This window comes from Canis lupus, chromosome 15 (assembly GCF_003254725.2).
Source record: "Canis lupus dingo isolate Sandy chromosome 15, ASM325472v2, whole genome shotgun sequence".
NCBI lineage: Eukaryota > Metazoa > Chordata > Mammalia > Carnivora > Canidae > Canis > Canis lupus.
The window spans coordinates 59,576,113-59,596,935 of record NC_064257.1 but is presented as its reverse complement, the minus strand read 5'-3'; the positions used below and the strand labels follow the sequence as shown (position 1 = coordinate 59,596,935).

The window sequence follows — 20,823 nt, the reverse complement described above, 5'->3', positions numbered from 1 at the left end:
CCAAATCAAGAGTTGGGTGCTTAATGGACTGAGCCGTCCAGGCGCCCCTGCTCTCAGTCTATTTAGCTTAGACTCAATGGTCTAGCACTTCAGCTCTTCTTGTAAAAGGCTTTCATTTTGCTTGTAAGCTCGACATTTGTCCAGGGATGTTTCCCGCCCTCACATAGCCACCAAGGCCGAGTTTCCTAAACTGTATTGTGCACGAAAATCACATGTGGAATCTAGTTAAAATGCAGATTCTGACTCAGAAGGTGGAGTCTGAGCTTTGGCAGTCTTTAACAAGCTTCCATGTAATGTCAAAGCTGCTTATCTACATTTTTGAGAAGCAAGACCCTGCAAATCAGCGAAAATGGCAGTGAGCTGGTTATCAGTTTTTTTGTTTTTGTGACATTCCACAATCTTTATAATAAGTAGAGATGGGTAGACTTGCAAAGTTTTGTTTGTCAAATGAATTTCTTCTCCTAAGCTTTGTTTTGGCTCTTCAAAGAATATGTTTAGGTGTTTTACAAGTTCACTTCGAAATATAATACGGCTTTTATTTCATAAATTAATTCAAGACAAACTTTCTTAATTTTAATGGCGATCCCATAAACCACTTATTCTTTCTAGGAGTTTTTTTTAGCTTTTAGCTTCAGGCTAAAGATTTTAGGCTAAGTTTAGCAGCTGTTGGAAGTAATGCAGCTAGAGAAGTAGGCTCTGTCAAGACATTTTGAAACATCAAGAGCTTAGAAAAAGTACCAATTGCAAAATAGTAACATGGGCTACATCTCCCAAGAGGTACAGCTATTCTTATCCTGAAACATGGAGACCATCCCACTGCAAAAACAAAAGGAGATTTTTATTCGCAACCAGTAGCCTGGTTTCTTAGATATCATTAGATTCATTTAAATTGAATGAATGACGTAGGTATCATCTGTACTTTTATCTAAGTCATTTCTCTTTTACTGTGAAGGTTTCATAAAATTTCATTATTTGTTTTCATTCTTCCATTCCAAAAGTCCTTTTAGGATATATTATGGTTCTGGACACTGAGAGACAGCTGTGAGTTAGACAAAGACCTCGAGGTCATCAGACTTGGTTTTGTAGGAAAACAGACAATCACGAAGTAAATAAATGTGATAGGTTTGGCGCAGCCGTTTAGCGCCTGCCTTTGGCCCAGGGCGCGATCCTGGAGACCCGGGATCGAATCCCACGTCGGGCTCCCGGTGCATGGAGCCTGCTTCTCCCTCTGCCTGTGTCTCTGCCTCTCTCTCTCTCTCTCTGTGTGACTATCATAAATAAATGAAAAAAAAAAAAAATAAAAATAAAAGAGCAATGAACCGGAGTGATTAGGTATCAGGTGGTATTCTTAGACTGGATGACCCGGAAAGCCCTACTTAGGGAGTAATGTCTGAGCAGAGAGAGGAGTAAAATGAGGGCATGAACCATATTAATACGAAGAGAAATAAGAAGAGCAGAGTGAAAATGCCATATATTAAAGAATCAGCTTGGTGTGTGGAAGGGAGATTAAGACCAGTGAGATGAGGGACACAAGGGAGCGGAAAGCAGGAGATGGAAACAGGAGAGAGAGCAGCAGCCAGATCAAGTGGGGCTGGGAGTCTGGATTTTATTCTAGGGTGACTGCAAATATTTAGGGTCTTAAACCGAACATTGCATATGGTTTCTCTGTCTTTAGCATTGCCATTCGTACATTCCCCCACTTCAGTACGTGCTTCTACTAGAATACATTTCCGAATGAATACCTGGGTATTTTAATTGTTCCCAAACCTATGTTTCTGTTGTAATCTTTCTCTTGGATTCCAGTCTGATACTTTGAAATGCCTACTGGTATTTTCAATGAACTCTCCAATTTTCCCCTCAAACTCAACACCACAAACTCATCATCTCATTCCAACGTCTCCACGTTTATTGGCCATACCAACTTCTCTCTAGTTTCCTAGGTCAGAAAGGATTCTTCTGACGTTGGGGATTTCCTTTACTCTATTACACTGACTCTAACCCTGGTTCGGCCTTTTCATCACTTAATTCCTGGAAGCACACAACAGATTTTTACCTGGCTGGAGAGACATTCTTTTTCTTTTCTTTCTTTTTTTCTTTTTTAATATTCTATGTCTTTATTTTCATGGGAGTTTAGCAGGCAGGGTCCATATTTTTTGGTCAGTTCTTCTTTCTGTCCTATCACATATATAGGAACGGTTCATTCATTTTTGTTTTTTAATTGGAGTTCAATTTGCCAACATATAGCGTAACACCCAGTGCTCATCCCGCCAAGTGCCCCCCTCAGTGTCCCTCACCCCAACCCCCCTGCCCACCTCCCCTTCCATTACCCCCTGTTGGTTTCCCAGAGTTAGGAGTCTCTCATGGTCTGTGTCCCTCACTGATATTTTCACTCATTTTCTCTCCTTTGCCCTTTATTCCCTTTCACTAATTTTTATATTCCCCAAATGAATGAGACCATATGATGTTTGTCCTTGGAGAGACATTCTGACTTGAATTTCTTCTTTCTTCACATTCATACTGCATAGCTCTCCAAGACCATTGCTGCTGAAGTTCATCATTTTGTTCATAAGTGTATTCCTTATTCTTTTTATTAATAATTTCTCACACTGTGTATGAAACATGCCATCTTCTTGTAGCAAACCTTAACTGGTGCTCATATGAACTAAGGGAGATAATATTTTTATCTCCATTTTATAGGTAAGGAAAAGGAGTGTTAGGTATGTTAGGCCATCTGCGGAAAATTACAAGGACACCAACAGGGAGACGGTAGGGCTTCGATTTGAACACAGGCCTATTCAGCTAGGAACACGGAGCTTTAGTTAATGATTGCATAAATAAATAAAAATCTTTTTTTTGAAAGATTTATTCATGAGAGAGACACAGAAAGAGAGAGGCAGAGACACAGGCAGAGGGAGAAGCAGGCTCCATGCAGGGAGCCTGACATGGGACTAGATCCCCGGGTCTCGGGGATCACACCCTGGGCTGAAAGTGGCGCTAAACCACTGAGCCACCTGGGCTGCCCTAAATAAATAAAAATCTTAAAAATAAATAAATAAATAAATAAATAAATAAATAAATAAATAAAGAATAAATTCCTGCCTCTCTTTGGAGGCTTTCCAGGATGCAGGCCTGCATGTCTTACCGAACTTGCAGGCTGTATTCCACATTTCAAATTTCTTTTTTATTTATTTATCTTATTCATGAAAGACACAGAGACAGAGAGGGAGAGAGAGACAAAGACAGAGACCCAGGCAGAGGGAGAAGCCGGCCCCACGCAGGGAGCCCCATGCGGGACTGGATCCCGGGACCCCGGGGTCACGCCCTGGGCTGAAGGCCGATGCTCTACCGCTGAGCCCCCCGGGGGTGAGGACCCCGTCACAGGTGTCTCTAGGTGTGTGCTGTGCATGACCTTTCTCCTGCAGCCGTGAGCTCCCTGCGATGCCATGCGTCACTCGGGGCTCCAGGAAGGGGGGCTGCTGGGGTGCGCGAGGCCTTCTCCCCGGGGGGGGGGGGGGGGTGCTGGGGCCTTGGGCACGGCCCTTGGCGCACCGCGTGCCTCGTGAAAGGTAAGGACCCGGGGATCCCCGGGGGGCCCAGCGGTTCGGCGCCGCCTGCAGCCCAGGGCGCGATCCTGGGGAGGGGATCCAGTCCCACGTGGAGGGAAGGGGAGGGCAGGGCAGGGCAGGGCAGGGCCCTTCTAGCTGTCCTGGCTGGAGGGGCGGGCGCACCGGCCTGAAGTCCTCAAGGGAGGCCCCGGGGTGCCGACCTCTGCCTGCAACGAGAACGGGTCACGTCCTTGACCCCGGGTCACGTCCCGGCTGAGCCTCCCGGACCCCGGGTCCCGCCCCCCGCGGGCAGCAGTAGCCCCGCTGGGTTCACGTGCCTGCCGCCCGGGGAGCCACCTTCACCGGCCCTGCGTGGGGCACCCGCAGCGTCTGCTGGAGCTCCCCGGGTCCGCGGGCCGCGCCCCGCCCCCCCCCGCCCCCCGAGCTCCGGGGAGGATCCGCGCACACGCCGTGGGGGAGTCGGGGCCGCAGCGGCAGCTCCGAGGGCGCGGCGGACCCGGCGGCCTTAGGACCGCGCGGCGCCCGGCGCCCCGAGGCCCCGCCCTCCCCCCGCGAGCGCGTGCGCGGCCGCCCGGTAGCCCCGCCCCCCGGAAGTGCCGCGGGCGGGCGGCGGGGCCCGCGTGTGGCGGTCGGGGACGGCGGCGGAGCCCCGCGCGGGAGCCATGGAGGTGGTGGAGGCCGCCGCGCAGCTGGAAACGCTCAAGTTCAACGGCGCCGGCCTGGCGGACGGCCCGGCCCTGCAGTCGGACGCGGCGGCGGCGGGCGGGAGGCGGGAGGCGGACGCTCAGCCCGCCGCCGCGCAGCCGCCTCGCTCGGCCCCGAGGCCGGAGCCGGGAGCGGGACGGAGCTGCGTCACCGGCCCGGGCGCCGCGCTGGGGGCCTCGGGGTCGGACTCGGACTCGGACTCGGACAGGTAGGGGCGCGGGGGGCGGGGGAGCCTGGGGGGGGGACCGGGGACCCGGGGGGGGGGGCCTGGGGCGGTCGGGGCCGTGGGGGCGGGGAGGGCGGGAGGGAGCCGGCGGCCGAGCGCGCACGTGCGGGACCCCTGCGCCCCGCCTCGCCCCTGCGCCCCGCCCCGCCTCGCCCCTGCGCCCCGCGCTGCCGTCGGCCTCTGCCGTCTTCAGCTTGGTCCTGGAGGATCCAACGTAGCATCGCAAAAAAAAAAAAAAAAAACAAAAAACAAAAACAAAACAAAACAAAAAAAAACCCCACCCCCCCAAACCCAAACAAACCCTGAGGATATTGGATTATTTCGACAACCACTCAGTATGGCGTGGCGTGGCCCTTTACGGTCCTAAACTTTGGGATTTTGTGTTAGATCTTCTTTTTTTTTTTTTTTTTTTAAATATTTATTTATTTATGATAGAGAGAGAGGCAGAGACACAGGCGGAGGGAGAAGCAGGCTCCATGCAGGGAGCCCGACGTGGGACTCGATCCCGTGCTCCAGGATCGCGCCCTGGGCCAAAGGCAGGTGCCAAACCGCTGCGCCACCCGGGGATCCCCCAGATCACCTTTTTATTAAAAAAAAAAAAAACAAAGGTCTAGAGCGTGGCCTTGGTGTTTGAACCAGTGAACTGGGGACCAGTTAGAGGATTCCGCACGCTTGTTCCCGCTTTGGCTAGAGGCGGTGAGGCTGGGGACGCCGCCTCCGCCTTGAGGTCTGGGGGAGGACCTGCCTGTAGGGTGTCCCTGGGTCACACGGACGGTGCCGCCCGGGATCCGAGTGTGTCACGTGGGCCGCTGAGCGGACGGACAGGTGTGCCCCTGCCCTCCATCCCAGGAGAAGGACGGAGGACGGAACTCCGAGCGTTGGTGTCGGAATGAGAGGCGGCGGGAACCACAAGGCCGACACCCGGAGAGGTCAAGGGAGAGCCCGGCTCTGGGGCCCCGGTAGCCCTGCGTCCCGGAGGATGCAGAGGAAGGGCGCGCCCCGGTTACCAGGGTGGTAAGCCTTGCTCTGTAGAGCCGGGCTGAGCAGGGTTCAAGGGTGAAAGCAGGGCCGCCTGCAGCCCAGGGCCTGACCCTGGAGACCCCGGATCGAGGCCCGCGTCGGGCTCCCTGCATGGAGCCTGCTTCTCCCTCGGCCTGGGTCTCTGCCTCTCTCTGTGTCTCTCATGAACGAATAAATAAAATCTTAAAAAAAAAAAAAAAAGTGAAAGCAGAGAAGCATGAGTGGGACGGGGATTGGTGTGGAAAGAGTCGGAAAGACATTGCGTGAGTTCAAGATGTGACCGTGGGTCTCTGGGTCAAGTGTCTGGAAGTCGTCCTAACAGATGGGGCGGTGGGCTAGACAAGGAGGCATCAACCGGGTGGAGGTGCCGGTGGTTGGTAAGATGGGGAGTAACCCATCTGGGACGGGGGCTGGAGACCAGCAGGTTTAACTTGGACGGTGAAGTCGAGGTCTGTTGTGCAGCTGATGGGACATTGAAGCAGCGGGTAATGACCTGAGAGTTCAGAGGCCAGCTCTGGACTGGAGACGTAAATGGAGACCTCAGTTTATGGAGAGGATTTGCTTTTTTTTTTTTTTTTTTTATTATAGATATTTTCAGATTTATTAAAGGTAGAGAGTAGTATAATGAACGTACATGTACTCATCACCACACTTACACGGTTTCCAGTATTTTGTTAATGTTGTATCTAGTATTTCTAAACATTTTTTTTTTAACCTCAGATTTTTAGAGCAAATATCAAACACTATGTCACCTTGTCCACGTCCTTTACTATACGTTTCTGACTGATAAAGTACTTGTCCTGTAACCACCATGTCCTGATCAAACAGGAAGAGTTAACCTTAATTCCTTAATACCACCTAATAGTATTCATATTTCTCTAGTTGTCTTTTGACAGTTGGTCTATTTGAATTGAAATTCAAACAAGATTCTCAGGGCATTTGGATGTGATGTCCGTTTAGTCTCTTTTAAGTGAAGGTCATGTTTAAAGCCACGAAGACGGGGATCCCTGGGTGGCTCAGCAGTTGAGCGTCTGCCTTCAGCCCAGGGCCTGATCCTGGAGTCCCAGGATTGAGCCCCAGGATCGAGTCCCACGGCGGGCTCCCTGCATGGAGCCTGCTTCTCCCTCTGCCTGTGTCTCTGCCTCTCTCTGTATCTCATGAATAAATAAAATCTTTTAAAAATAAAAAAAATAAATAAAGCCATGAAGACACAGGAAGGCACCTGAGGGTGGAATCCCACGGCAGCTTAGTGAATGCCAAAATGTGGAAGTTTTTTGAGGAAGTAAGTGGGAATCCTGTCAGATGTTGCTCAAAAGTTCAGGTGACAGATGTCTACTAGACGGAACACCTTGGATGTTGTCGATGACCTTGTAAAGGAGTGGTGACGGAAGCCACTTTGGGGTAAAGACGGAATGGGACGTGAGGGAAGAGATAGCACATGTTAATGACACTCAAGAAACTAAGGGGAAAATGAGGCCATAGCTGGAGGAATTGAACAAGTACTACAGGGTTTTGCTATGCTGATGAGAATGATCTGGGGTAGAATATAGTAGTAGCAGGAAAAAGTTCGCTTGTGAATGGGCTGCCCATTGCCCCTGTAACAAGGAAAGACTGTAGGTGCCAGAACTAATGCCTTTGTTTCAAAAACTTGATAACCCATCCGAGAAGACGTGTTTTTCATGTTTGCTGGAGAGTATGAGACAGGCTGTGCTCTAGGCATTGTTTAAAAAATTGCTGTGAGAGGAGATGGATTGTGGAGGTTAACTAGGAACCTGACTGTAAAGGGCTCTGAGATGGCCTTTGTCTTGTACACAATATAGGTTTATGAAGAAACTACTAAAGCTTTTCTCTATGTCTGATGTTTTCTTAATGAAAAATGGAAAGAATGGTACAAACAGAGCCATCAGCTTGATTTAATCCTTATTAACATTTCAGAACTTAGTTTCACATATGTATGCTATTACGACCTTCTAAAGTCGTTAAGTGTTTCAGCATGCATCTCTAGGGGACATTCTTTTACACAATCACAGTTGTTACACAACAGAATGGATAATTCCTACATATATAATGTCTAGCCATAGTTTTTTTTTTTTTTTTTCCTTTTAAGCAAGTATGTGAACTGATTAAGATGGAAGGTCATGAGAGGGTGAAGATAATAGTAGGAGGAAGGGTTGATTTTTGTGGGAAGACTGATGTCAGTGATACTACAGGAAAATAGGTGAGAAATGAGGGGAATCCCTCTCTCCCCTTACCAAACAAGGTCATAGTAACAGTGGAAATGGGATTGAGAAATTGAATGAGAACGATGTTTGCCTTCTGAAGGTAGGATTTTATCATTGGCTGTGAGATGGCGTTCATAAGTGCCAGATGGCTTAAAATGATTCCAAGGTTTCTGCCTATAGTGACTGAATTGAAGACTAAACAATGAAAATAAGAGGTTCCAGGAGAGGAGCAGGTTCTGTAAGGAGAATGTTTTTTTTTTTTTTTTTTAAACTTGTTGCTAGAATGAAGTAAGTCTACGTTACTCATACAGAGGTAGCCAGTATGTAGCTAGGGATTAGGGGTGAAGCTTAGAGTTACCAGTATCAAGGCTGACGATTTAGGAGTTATCTATACATGAGTGATCATTGAAATCATTTGAGTGGATGACAGTACCCATGCGAAGAGGACAGAGAAGAGAAAATGAGCTTGAACTTTTAAAAACAGCACATAAAATGGGCTAAGGGAGTTTGTAGAGTAGAGTTGACATGGTTGAAAGCTTTCAGGAGTTTCCAAGTTGTATGAAGATTGAAAGCATTTTATTGGCTATTAAGTGATCTGGTCATTGATAACTAATAAAGGGTACCTTGTCCAGAGCTCTCTTTTGTCAGTTATTTATCACATGCTTGATTATATTAAGACAAATGTGTGATGTGTGAGTCTATAGTAATAATAGGATTTAGGTCACAGCAGGGATTTTGAAAATGTTATCAGTGGATTGAAGACTACTTTCCAAATACCATAGCCAATCTCGAAATGCTAGGTTTTGAATTATATCAGCACCAGTAACTGTGTAGTAGATATTTCCTAGTTGAAAAATTGTAATTTAATACCATTAAAATTATACTTTACGACTAGGTTTTTTTACTTTTTCTTCCCTACAGTGACACAGATTCAGATAGTTCAAGCTCCTCCTCTTCCTCTTCCTCCTCATCTTCCTCATCGTCTTCCTCTTGTATATCACTTCCTCCACTGGTGTCAGATGGAGAAGATGATTTACAAACTGAGAAGGAAAACAAGAATTTTCCTCTTAAAACAAAAGATGAGTTACTCCTTAATGTAAGTACTTAGATTTGTTATTAAACCTAATTTGAATGTTAAAAATACGTTATGATACTAATACTGATCTCATTTGGCCTATATCCAGCTCTGTAAATTTGAAGACTTCTCAACCTCTTACTGGGCATATACATTTGCTGTGCCTTTTTTTTTTTTTTTTTTTTTTTTAAATAAAAGAGAAGATTGATCTGTTTGCTAAGGTTTTTTCTAAATCTAATGTTTGATTATTGTTCTTGATGGGCATCAACTTCAGTTTGCTATTTTTTGTTTTTTTATCTTTCCTACAAAGATTTCTTATATATATTTACCACTTTTGTTTTTTTGTTTTTGTCCACAAGTCAGAAAATTTTGCTCAGTAATAATTGAAATCTTTTTAATTGATTGCATTTAAGAGATGTAGAAAGTGAAATTAGATGGGTTGAGTTTCTTAGACTCCTCTTAGCTTGAAGTTTTGGGAGCATTTTTGTTACAGATGGAGGAAACTTACTTATGATAGGTTGGTATTTATTGGCACTTGACAGGTTTGGTTTGTACAGTTGATCCTTACATGGTTCTTTCCTCTTCTTTCCACCCTAGAAGGATGAAGGATAGTAGTTTGGTTGAAACCTCATGATCCAAAAGGAATGTCTCCTCAGAATTTCAAAATATAGGCTGTATTGCCACATTATTTATTCTCCCTACACCCACATGTACTTCAGGTACTACCGATGCTTTTTCAAAATTTAATGATCACTAATTACAATTATTATGTAATACTTAAATCTACGAAACAGTTTAATGCAGGGTTTGAAAACAGTTTGAGTCTCAAGGTAATTTTCTTTTCATGCCAATATTTTTCTTTTTCTCTACTTGTAATAAGAAATTTCCTACCTCACTCATGCTTTATGTATTGAAAACCCCTTGATTTTTATACAGTTTCATCGGTGGTTCTTGTTTTCATACTACAGACATTGCTATCCCTTCGTGGTCTTTTTACGCAAAGGCTCTCCCAACTTACAACTATTTTCTGAAAGCATTAGGAGACTTCTTTGGTCTTTCTCTTGTACCTTAATCACCTCTCTACTTAAGTTTTCTTAGAGTATAAAAATCAACAAATAAAGGACCCACAGTACTTGTTATATGTGTCATTTTCTTATGTCTCTTACTTGACCTGGAATTTTTACCTTGTGAATCTCTTGAAATTTAATTCAAAATCTTAGTCTATATATTTAAGTATTTTTCTTGGTTACAGTGCTCATATTTTCATTAGAAAACTAAAAACTAAAAAAGTTCCTCACACAGAGGCCAGGAACCACCTTCTGGAGGGCTGAAGGTGGTTCATATCTGCTCTTTTTAGCTCCCAGTGTCCAATAGGATGCTTGACAGATAGTGGGTTGTCAGTCAGCAGTAATGTATGATTATAGAATGAGTGAGGAAACGACAGGCATCTTACATTCATTCATTCTTAAACTGTTACAGCACACCATTCATATACAGGTGCTGTAAGCAAGACCCTCCAGTTCTGTTCTCATAGTGCCTGGTGGAAAGAGACAGTAAATAAAGCAGAGACAAATATAATTTTGGAAGTGCTGTTCAATTGTGAGAGTGTATGTTTGGCTCATAATCAGAAAATTAAATTTTTGCTGGAAAGGTATGTTAGCTTTTGAAAGTTGAACAGTGAGCCAATCTGTTCCTTTTTTGTGCCAGTTCCGAGGGATCTTTGGGAAGGATGGAAGAAGCAATTATAGTCTTTATTTTTCAACTTTGGATTCTTGAGTAGCTGTTCACTTTATTTTATATTGACATGATTAGGAAGTCAACTTACTGGAAGTTCCTAGTCCTTTAGACCACTGCTACTGGAGTTAGGTAGAGGAATGAGTTCCCTGGATTGCCACAGATCTTTGACTTAGGGCATATATGAGGACTCCTTCAGGACTTCAACTCTGAAGTTCACGGGAGGAGAATGACTTGGCCCTGCAGACCAAGAATGGTATGGCCGTGTATACTCAATGTCTTTAGGACTCTGCTGCTTTCTCCACGGGGCTGGCAGTTTGGTCATTGATGATAGTCCTATATGAAAGTCTTGGGGGATATGTGTACCGGTTTACCTGGGGCCTGGTACACAGCCCTGAACTCATCATTGAGGCTAGTGGGATTGTATTTAGGTTGCTTGGGCATGAGTCACATAATCACTCCTGTTTGCGTGGGAGGATATGTAGGAAAGTGAATGCTTTAGAGAACACACATGGGCAGGTGTGAGGGTGGGAACACGTAAAAGCCCGTTGACAGGAAGGGAGTCCAAATGTGTGTGTATTTTGAGGAAGGAGAGGTTTGGGTGGGTGGTACCAGCCCCTTGCAAACCACAAGGAATTGGTTCTCTGTCGCAGGAAAGAAGTCATCTTCTCTCCACTTCAGAAAGGGACGCTGTTCAGTCAGTAATAGTCATCCCATTTAGAGAGTAAAAGGGAAATACTTGGAAGAGTTTATCACATAAGAGTTTCCAACATGTGACTTGTGTTGGACTCTTGTGGTTGTCCAACCAAAAAAGACTCAACTTACCTCAAGAGAAGGGGGATGCATTGTAAACTGACTTGGATGGGGAAGCCAATGGGAACTAAGGCAGCTATTGAGGAGGAGATAGCCAGGCTCTTTCTTTTACAAGTCTTTGGATATTCTCATAGTTATCTTGAGTGTCTTTTTCTTGCTTTACTGACTGATTTCTGTTTACCTATAGATTAATCTTTTTAGGGATCCCTGGGTGGCGCAGCGGTTTGGCACCTGCCTTTGGCCCAGGGCGCGATCCTGGAAACCCGGGATCGAATCCCACGTCGGGCTCCTGGTGCATGGAGCCTGCTTCTCCCTCTGCCTGTGTCTCTGCCCCCCCCCTCTCTCTCTCTCTCTGTGACTATCATAAATAAATTAAAAAATTAAAAAAAAAGATTAATCTTTTTAAATTCTAGTTTGCATGTAGATTGCTGTGACCCTGGCTTCTACTTCGATTTTCCCCTTGAACCAACCAATTAATGCCAGATTTCTTTGCCGACTTTTGAGACAATCCTATTGGATTTGTTTTTTTTGTGTGTGTGTTTTGTTCCTTTCCTTTCCTTTCCCTTTCCCTTTCCCTTTCCCTTTCCCTTTCCCTTTCCCTTTCCCTTTCCCTTTCCCTTTCCCTTTCCCTTTCCCTTTCCCTTTCCCTTTCCTTTCCGACAATCCACTTTTCCTGGGAACTGTCCCTTGTTAAAACCAGCTCTAGCCAATGTCAAATATACCATTTTGTTCGGGTCATACTGGTATACCCTCTTAGCAGGGATTGTGCATGGAGGTTTGATCTATGTATTTTATTTAGTTTCCTAATGAAATGCTGAAGAAAATTAAGGAAACATTGTAACCATGTTGGACTTGCTAAGAGGTATACATAAATTAAAATGGGCCAAACAGTTTTATCAATTTCAGAGTTTGTGCTGGATCTTTAGAAGATCTCTAGAATAGACCTGCCCAATTTAACCCAATTTTATGTTCATCTCTTTATAAAATGTCTCATATTCTAGGTTGTTTCCTATTGCCATTCAGGCATGCTGACCTTAATTTTTACCTCCAGTTAGTCTGTCAAGCAGGAATGTCACCTCCGTGGATCTAGCTTTTTAAATCTTTTCCATCCTTGGCAAGTTAGATCCTGGTGATCTAACTACTAACTATCGCCGATCTTTAATTGTAAGTATATAGGAGCCACAGTGAAATAATCTCAAGATTGTTCTTTTAGAATTAAACCTTAGAGAGTTGTAACAGTCCCTTGGGATGACAAGATATGGTTGTATCTTGATTTTAAAGAAAGGGAATGGTTAGGTACAGAGGCATAGAAAAGGAAAGTAGTCTTAGTTGGCTCTTTTTATAATGTCATAGTTATGTAATATATGCTGTTAAATTTAACCAAGTGGAATTATTCTTTTGATCATAAACTCCTCTTTAATGCTGAGAAGATTTATATAACACCTACACAGTAAATAGCAGCGTACCTATTACAGCTTTGAAACTGTTTTAAACCACATAGGGTTTATTCAGTGTTTCAGTAAACTGGAAAATTAGGTCCTTTTCAAAAAATTTTCTCAGCAATTGATGTCCTGAACTCTTTATTTAAATAAATCACGTGTAATTAAAATCAAAAAAACATTTATGGGATTGTGACATTTCAGAACCTTAATCAGAAATGAATTTTATGGGACACCTGGGTGGGTCAGTGGGTTGAGTGTCTGCCTTTGGCTCTGGTCATGATTCCAGGGTCTTGGGGTGGAGCCTGCGTCAAGCTCCCTGGGGCTCTCTGCTCAGCGGGGAGGCTGCTTCTCCCACTCCTCTGCCCCTCACCCCCCCCTCATATGTGCGCATGCACCTGCGTGCTCTCTCAAATAAATACAAATCTTAAAAAAAAGAAATTAAGTTTTTAAATTAATGCCTATTATTTTCTTTTCTGAAAACTTGGAAGGCTTTACATAACATTTCAAAGTTATGGTTACCGTGCTTATGGTGATAAAAAACTGACAATACTGCAGTAGGCATATTAATGCATATTTATACACATAATATAGCATTTCTTGGAACCTTCATAGTTTGGAGATTGCCTATGTTATATTGTAAAACGAAGGCATTTTGTAGTTAGGTTGAGTACATAGATTTTCTTTCTGATTTTGGCAGCGCAGACAGATACCCTTAAACATCCTTACAGGATATAGAAGTATCTGGGCCACCTCAGGTGGTCAGAAGTTACAGCAGATTATTTCTTAATTTTTGATCTCATCATCCATGTATTTGCAGTGTACCATAGTCTTCACTTAATAATGATTGAGTTGAGTATGTTGTTTTTAAGGGCTAGCTTACTTTGTAAGCTTTGCCCTAAATACAGGCCTCTTTCAACTTAGCATTTTATGACTCTAAATGTATTTGAAGTTATTATGTATCATAGAATACTGATAAAACTTAACATTCTTTTCCAAATGTCTGATATTTAAGAAATGGCTCATATACTTGAGGTGTTTTTAAATTAATGCTTGGTGCTTTTTAAAAATAGTGCTCAGATTTTTAAAAAAATTTAAATTTTGTGCTTCATTATACAAAATTATTTTAGTAGAGCTTATAGCAAACAGAAATGATCCCTTAAGCTAAAAGAATATTTTCAGATATTCTTATGAAGATAGTGTTTTATTCGGTAAAGTAACCATGTATGTTCTGTGTATATATGTATTTATGGCTATTATATAAAAGTATTCCATTTTATTAGATTTCCCTATTCCTCAGTAGATTTTAATAAGTTCTGATTGCTTTAGAGGATAAAGACAAATGTCTGTTAAAAGGGAATCTAGCTAGAGAGTGAGCATACATACTTTTGCTAAAAGCAAAGTGACACCAGAAAGTTAATGATTGAATGCGGGATGAATGGTACTGGACATACAAAGTAGTAGGATTGAGTGGAAGAGGAGATAACTGGCAGTGCAGGGGTCAAGGAAGTCATCCTGAATTGTAAGACAGATCAGATGGGTATGGAAAGGTGACAGGTGAAGAGAATTTGAACTATCTCACTCATTAGATAGAGTCTGTGGCATGGCACTTGTATTCCAGTGTTGCTTACATAGTAGGGGCTCAGGGAGTGTTTCCTTGTTCATTGATTTATTATCCATATGCCTAATGTTGTTAATTAATGGGCATTTCTTTCATTTTGAAATTTGGGACTAAAAGTTGATGACATTACAGTTATTTGGCAGTGCTTATATCTTCGTGATATATAAAGTCAATGCCTTAGATTTGATGAAACATGGACTCCTCAGTTAACATAAAAAAAGATATTGCTTAGGGACACCTGGGTAGCTCAGCGGTTAAGCATCTGCCTTAACTTGGTGGCTCAGGGCATGGTTCTGGAGACCCGGGATCAAATCCCACATCAGGCTCCCTGCATGGAGCCTGCTTCTCCCTCTGCCTGTGTCTCTGCCTCTATCTCTGTGTCTCTCTCATGAATAAATAAATAAATCTTTTTTTTTTTTTTTTTTTTTATAAATAGTGCTTAGAGTTATATTGTTGAAGGTTGTTTCTTATTTAGATAGATTATATTTTTATGTGAGTCAGCTTTTGAAGATAATTTTTTTTTTAAGATTTTATTTATTTATTCATGAAAGACACAGGGAGAGAGAGAGAGTCAGAGACACGGGCAGAGGGGGAAGCAGGCTCCACTCAGGGAGCCCGACGCGGGACCCAATCCGGGGTCTCCAGGATCACACCCTGGGCTGAAGGCGGCACTAAACCGCTGAGCCACCCAGGCTGTCCTGAAGATAATCTTAGAAACTTTGTTTCTGGCAGTAATTTTAGAGAAAAACAGGGTAAGAACATTGTATTCATTTTAAAAGAAAAATACAAAGACACTGCAAAGAAGTGTTGAAAAGGTCAACCAGGAAATTAAGGAAGAATTAAAAAGATTCATGGAAACTAATGAGAATGAAGATACAACCATTCAAAATCTTTGGGATACAGCAAAAGCAGTCCTGAGGGGGAAATACATCGCAATACAAGCATCCCTCCAAAAACTGGAAAGAACTCAAATATAAAAGCTAACCTTAACAGCTAAAGGAGCTAGAGAAAAAACAGCAAATAGATCCTACACCCAGCAGAAGAAGAGAGTTAATGAAGATTCGAGCAGAACTCAATGAAATCGAGACCAAAGAACTGTGGAACAGAACAACAAAACCAGGAGTTGGTTCTTTGAAAGAATTAATAAGATAGATAAACCATTAGCCAGCCTTATTAAAAAGAAGAGAGAGAAGACTCAAATTAATAAAATCATGAAAAAAAAATAAAATCATGAATGAGAAAGGAGAGATCACTACCAACACCAAGGAAATACAAACGATTTAAAAAACCCATTATGAACAGCTATATGCCAATAAATTAGGCAATCTAGAAGAAATGGACTCATTTCTGGAAAGCCACAAACTACCAAAATTGGAACTGGAAGAAATAGAAAACCTGAACAGGCCAATAACCAGGGAGGAAATTGAAGCCTCCTGGTTCAAAAACCTCCCAAGACACAAAAGTCCAGGGCCAGATGGCTTCCCTGGGGAATTCTATCAAACGTTTAAAGAAACCATACCTATTCTACTAAAGCTGTTCGGAATGATAGAAAGAGATGGAGTCCTTCCAAACTTGTTCTATGAAGCCAGCATCACCTTAATTCCAAAACCAGAGAAAGACTCCACAAAAAAGGAGAATTATAGACCAATATCCCTGATGAACATGGATGCAAAAATTCTCAACAAGATACTAGCCAATAGGATACAACAATACATTAAGAAGATTATTCACCATGACCAAGTAGGATTTATCCCCAGGTTTCTTTTTTTTTTTTTAGGTTTCATTTTTTTAGGTGAAAATATTTAGGGAAGCCCGGGTGGCTCAGTGGTTTAGCGCCTGCCTTCAGCCCAGGGTGTGATCTGAGTCCCAAGATCAAGTCCCACGTCAGACTCCCTGCATAGAGCCTGCTTCTCCCTCTGCCTGTGTCTCTGCCTCTCTCTCTCTGTCTCTTTCTCTCTCTGTCTCATGAATAAATAAAACCTTTAAAAAAAGAAGAAAAAATTTGTGGGCTAGTCTGAATCTTAAGTTTAGTATACTCGATAGGGTAATTAATGAGGGCAATTAATGTGTATTGAGCTCTATGGAACATTATAAAAGGACTTTTGTAAAGTTGAAATATTGGACTAAACGTTATATGTGGTCTTAGCTACCACACAGTGTACAGATCTAATCCATTCTTTTTTCCAATATGTTTTACCAGCTATAGGGGAAAAAAAAAAAAAAAAAAAAGTTTTCAATCATGGCTCTCAGTACTCCAGGGATTGGATCCTACTTTCCAACCATATCTGAAAAGTGAAGGCTCACCTAATAGCATCAGGTAATTGGCTGCCACATGCATGTCCTCTATTTTTGGGTAATATAAGGAAAGTGGTCAGATAATTTTATTCCACTTTCCGCACTTTTAAGAAAAGTCTCCCCAGTCTAGCCAATTGAATTAGTTGTCATTTGGAATCTTTAATTCTTTTTCCCATTACTGCCTGCTGCCCTTTTTCTAGATTTATAAGTAAAAACCCCAATCAAGGTTCTTCAGATAATTTTGCCTCAGAAAATTATAAATTACTGACTTTTTTTTCCTTACTGATTTTTTTTCTTGCCCAATAGTAAATCTTAAGAGCTGGAAAATGCAAGGTCATTGTAATGCACAAATGTCACCATTTCAGAGGGCCATTTTTGACCCATTAGCTCCTTCCATTTTTGCACTGGACGTCTCACATCCATTTTTTAACTAACGTGTCTACAGTTTGTTTTAATAGGTTACATTTGAATGTTTTGCTTAACTGAACAACCTTGTAGGCCATACAGATGTTCAGAAATCAGAATATAATAATATTCTTGTAACATAAACAATAATTGCTCTTTCATGGATATTTCAGAAGTGTGGGTAGGACCATGCATTTCTTTAATGCCATAGTTATGGGAACCTTTTATCCAGAATTACAGTAATTGTGTTTGAGGCTGGAATATAATTTGTATCTAAATGTGCTGTCTCTTTGATTACATGCAGTTAAACATTTTTTTAAATTGTATTATTGGCCATTTGCATGAAATATTCAGAACTTTGCTCAGTTTTCCCACTGTTCAGAGAGAAGAAAACTGATTCCCAGAAAGAAAGTGATTTGCCCAAGATAGTGGGAGAGCAGATTCACAACTAGTAACAGGTAGATTTCGGTGTGCTGTGTTTTTAGTACTTGTGTAGACCTGCGTAAAAAGCAACATTAGAATTTGATCATTTGAGCTACCTGGTTATTTGGTTTCTGAATAATGTAGGATATTTTGTCTTGGTGATAGATGATTGTATCATAATGTAAGCTTTCTTAAATTGCATGTGCTTGGACCATATTATCTTTTAATAGAGCCTTTGACTTGGAACTGTGTATTTAGTATGTTGAATTTTAGTAGTTCATTTACCAAATGGCACTATGTATCTGGGGATTTTAATTTCCTTTTTTTTTAATATTATATTTATTTATTCATGAGAGACACACAGAGAGAAGAGGCAGAGACACAGGCAGAGGGAGAAGCAGGCTCCATGCAAGGAGCCTGATGCAGGACTTGATCCCGGGTCTCCAGGATCACACCCTGGGCTGAAGGCGGCGCTAAACCGCTGAGCCACTAGGGCTGCCCGGGATTTTAATTTCCATGTGGCTTTTTCTTTTGCTAATAATGTGAATGAAGTCTTTTTCTTTGTTTCCTTGCCTATTTTTTGTTCTTACAAATAACATTTGTTTTGAGTCCTTATACATAATATTAACTTTATTTAAGTGATAGCATGGATATTTATCTCTAGTTGTAGATATTGTACACTTAAGACAGGTTTTAGTTTTTTTTTAATTTAGGGAAATGACAGTGGTAAAAATAGAGATTTATCACAGATCTTCATTTCCCAGGCAAAGTATTCAGGTTATCATTAAGACTACATAGCAATATGTTGTATGTTGTTAAAATGTGGCCTAAAGTTGTATCTGTATTAATGGCCAAAAATAGAGTGGTGCTATTAATCCCTAGGTGTATGTTTTGTAATGGTGGGCTTTTTGTGTGTATGACAATGTAAAGCAGTGCTGTTCAGTAGAGCTTCCTGCAGTGGTGGAGATGTTCTATGTCCATGCTGTGTTAATACTTTAACAGTTGCGCATTTGAAATGTGGCTAGTCCAACCAAATATTGAGTTTTAAATTTTATTTAATTTTAATTAAATTTAAATAACCAAATGTAGTTAGTGTCTGGTATAAGCAGAATAACAAGAGCCTTTCTTACCCACTTATCCATCTTTCCATGAGGGTTGTAGGGTAATCCAGGCTCATACTTTAATCTTCTTACCTGAAGTAAACAGCCTTCTTTTATTTTCAGTATACCTAGCTTTTACTTAAATGGTGGAGAAGGTCTTTCTATCCCAAGTTTCCCTCATCACCTCTACCTTTGTTTTTTTAGTTTTTTTTTTTTTTTTTTTTTTTAAGATTTTACTTACTTATTCATGAGAGACGCAGGGAGAGAGGCAGAGACATAGGCAGAGGCAGAAGCAGGCTCCCTAAAGGGAGCCCGATTGGGGACTTGGGGACCCCGGGATCACGCCTTGAGCTGAAGACAGACGCTCAGCCACTGAGCCACCCAGGCGTCCCTGGTTTTTTAGTTTTATCACTATGCCTTTTACTTTTAATTCTTCATATCCTGTGTGTCCTATCAAGAGTGGTAGTGTCTGTCCAATGTGTGTTCTGGCTACTGTTTTTTTTTTTTTTTTTTCTTTATTGGAATTTGTGTGTTTTTCCTCTTTTCTGTGATACAAACACATTCTTCCCCTACTCATGGAAAAGTAAAGTGATGGATTTTTATTTCTTAAAAGGATATTATGCAACTGAGCAGATTTATTCATTATCTTACTGGGAACAGCTGCTGAACAGCTGCTATGTTAACAGGGAGCCAGATTTTAATCTAATGATTGTAATACTGTTTGCTGCTACAAACCGAGGTATCTATGGATCAGTTCTGGACAGTGAAGCTTCCTTAGAAACCTGCCTTTTTAATTTTCATTCCTTGGGGATTCTGTTGAATTCTGGGAATTATGTTTTCATTATCTGATTTTGCTCTGATTGAAAAAGACTGATTTCTTTTGAGAGTTTTGTTTAACTTAGACTGATGAGATCTAAGTCATTTCATTTAGTAAGTTTATGCTAAGCACCTACTGTATGCTGGTCATTGTCTTGGGTGTTACAGCAATGAACAAGGCTGGCCAAGTTCTGCTTATTGTTGGATTTATTACCTTGAAATGGCTTTAAGCAAGACAACACATAGGGTGTTAGACAGTAATGTGTTTACAAAAAAGAAAATTAACAGGATAATTTAATAAAGAGTAACTAGGCATGGTGGAGGTACAGTATTTCAGATTCCATGGTTAGGGCCGAGAAAGTAACATTTGACATACAGATATCAAGACAAGATCATGTACTGCCCATTCGGACACGATAGTCCCAGGAACTTTCCTTTCGAACCTTCTAAAGTTCTGCCTCTTGAAGCCTGACAAAAATCTTTATGGAAAGCATGCTTGTTTAAAAGGAACAAATACACATACTCTTTGATCCAATTCCCCAAATATCTGCCATTTTCAAAGCAACTATATTGCTTGGCTTGACTGGACTTTCAAAGGTAAACTCGGTAATAGGCCTTTGGTCTGGAGTTGTACTAGGCTGATTTCATTTATTATAGGTTTTATGTGTAATATTTAGTTCTTTATATACCTTTTATGTTCTGCAGAGTATTTGGGATAGAGATTTCATGCACATCACTTTTTCAGGTAGGTCTGTTAACTATCAAGAGGCAATTTAATGCCTTCATTGGTCTTTTTTTAGTAATATTAGGAATCTAATTGTATATACATTCCTATGTCATAAGATAGTGGGATCACTGAATTGGAATGAAAGGTATGGTGGTGATCACAGATAACAGTATTTCTCTGTTTTTTTTTTCTCTAAGTTTGGTTCTATATGAGACAGATCCTTCCCATTTGTAGGCAATTTCATCCTGTTAATACATGGGTAAGAAACAGGATAACAGGAAGTAAGGAATCCTGGCAGACTCTGCCTTTGGCCACAGGAGTGGATCCCTGCCTCACAACAAATATTCTTTGTATATCTTCACCTGTCTTCCTCATTGCTAGATGTGTCTCATAGACATCCTTAGAGAACATCGAGATTTCATCAGACCCTGGAGCTGACCTGCTCTTCTCAACTTAGAGTAAATTTTGTTTTATAATGATCTCAAAAGATGATGAAAAGGAATTAAAGTTCAGCAGTCTGGTTTTAAAAACACACAAATAAGAACACAGTAGGAATAGATGGTCACTTTTTGTTCACATTTTTATAATTTTTTTTATTTATTTATGATAGTCACACAGGGAGAGAGAGAGGCAGAG

At 41.8% G+C, this 20,823-nt stretch overlaps 1 protein-coding gene across 1 annotated transcript in view; it reads left to right on the top strand.

Moving 5' to 3' along the window:
• The first annotated feature begins 4,147 nt into the window (after nucleotides 1-4,147).
• Nucleotides 4,148-20,823, top strand: part of NAF1 (nuclear assembly factor 1 ribonucleoprotein) — a 40,756-nt gene continuing 24,080 nt past the window's right edge. The window contains exons 1-2 of the mRNA XM_025439002.3: nucleotides 4,148-4,479; nucleotides 8,661-8,835. Coding sequence (XP_025294787.1) covers nucleotides 4,229-4,479; nucleotides 8,661-8,835 — 426 coding nt within the window. The 5' untranslated portion in view covers nucleotides 4,148-4,228. The remainder of the gene's footprint in view (nucleotides 4,480-8,660; nucleotides 8,836-20,823) is intronic.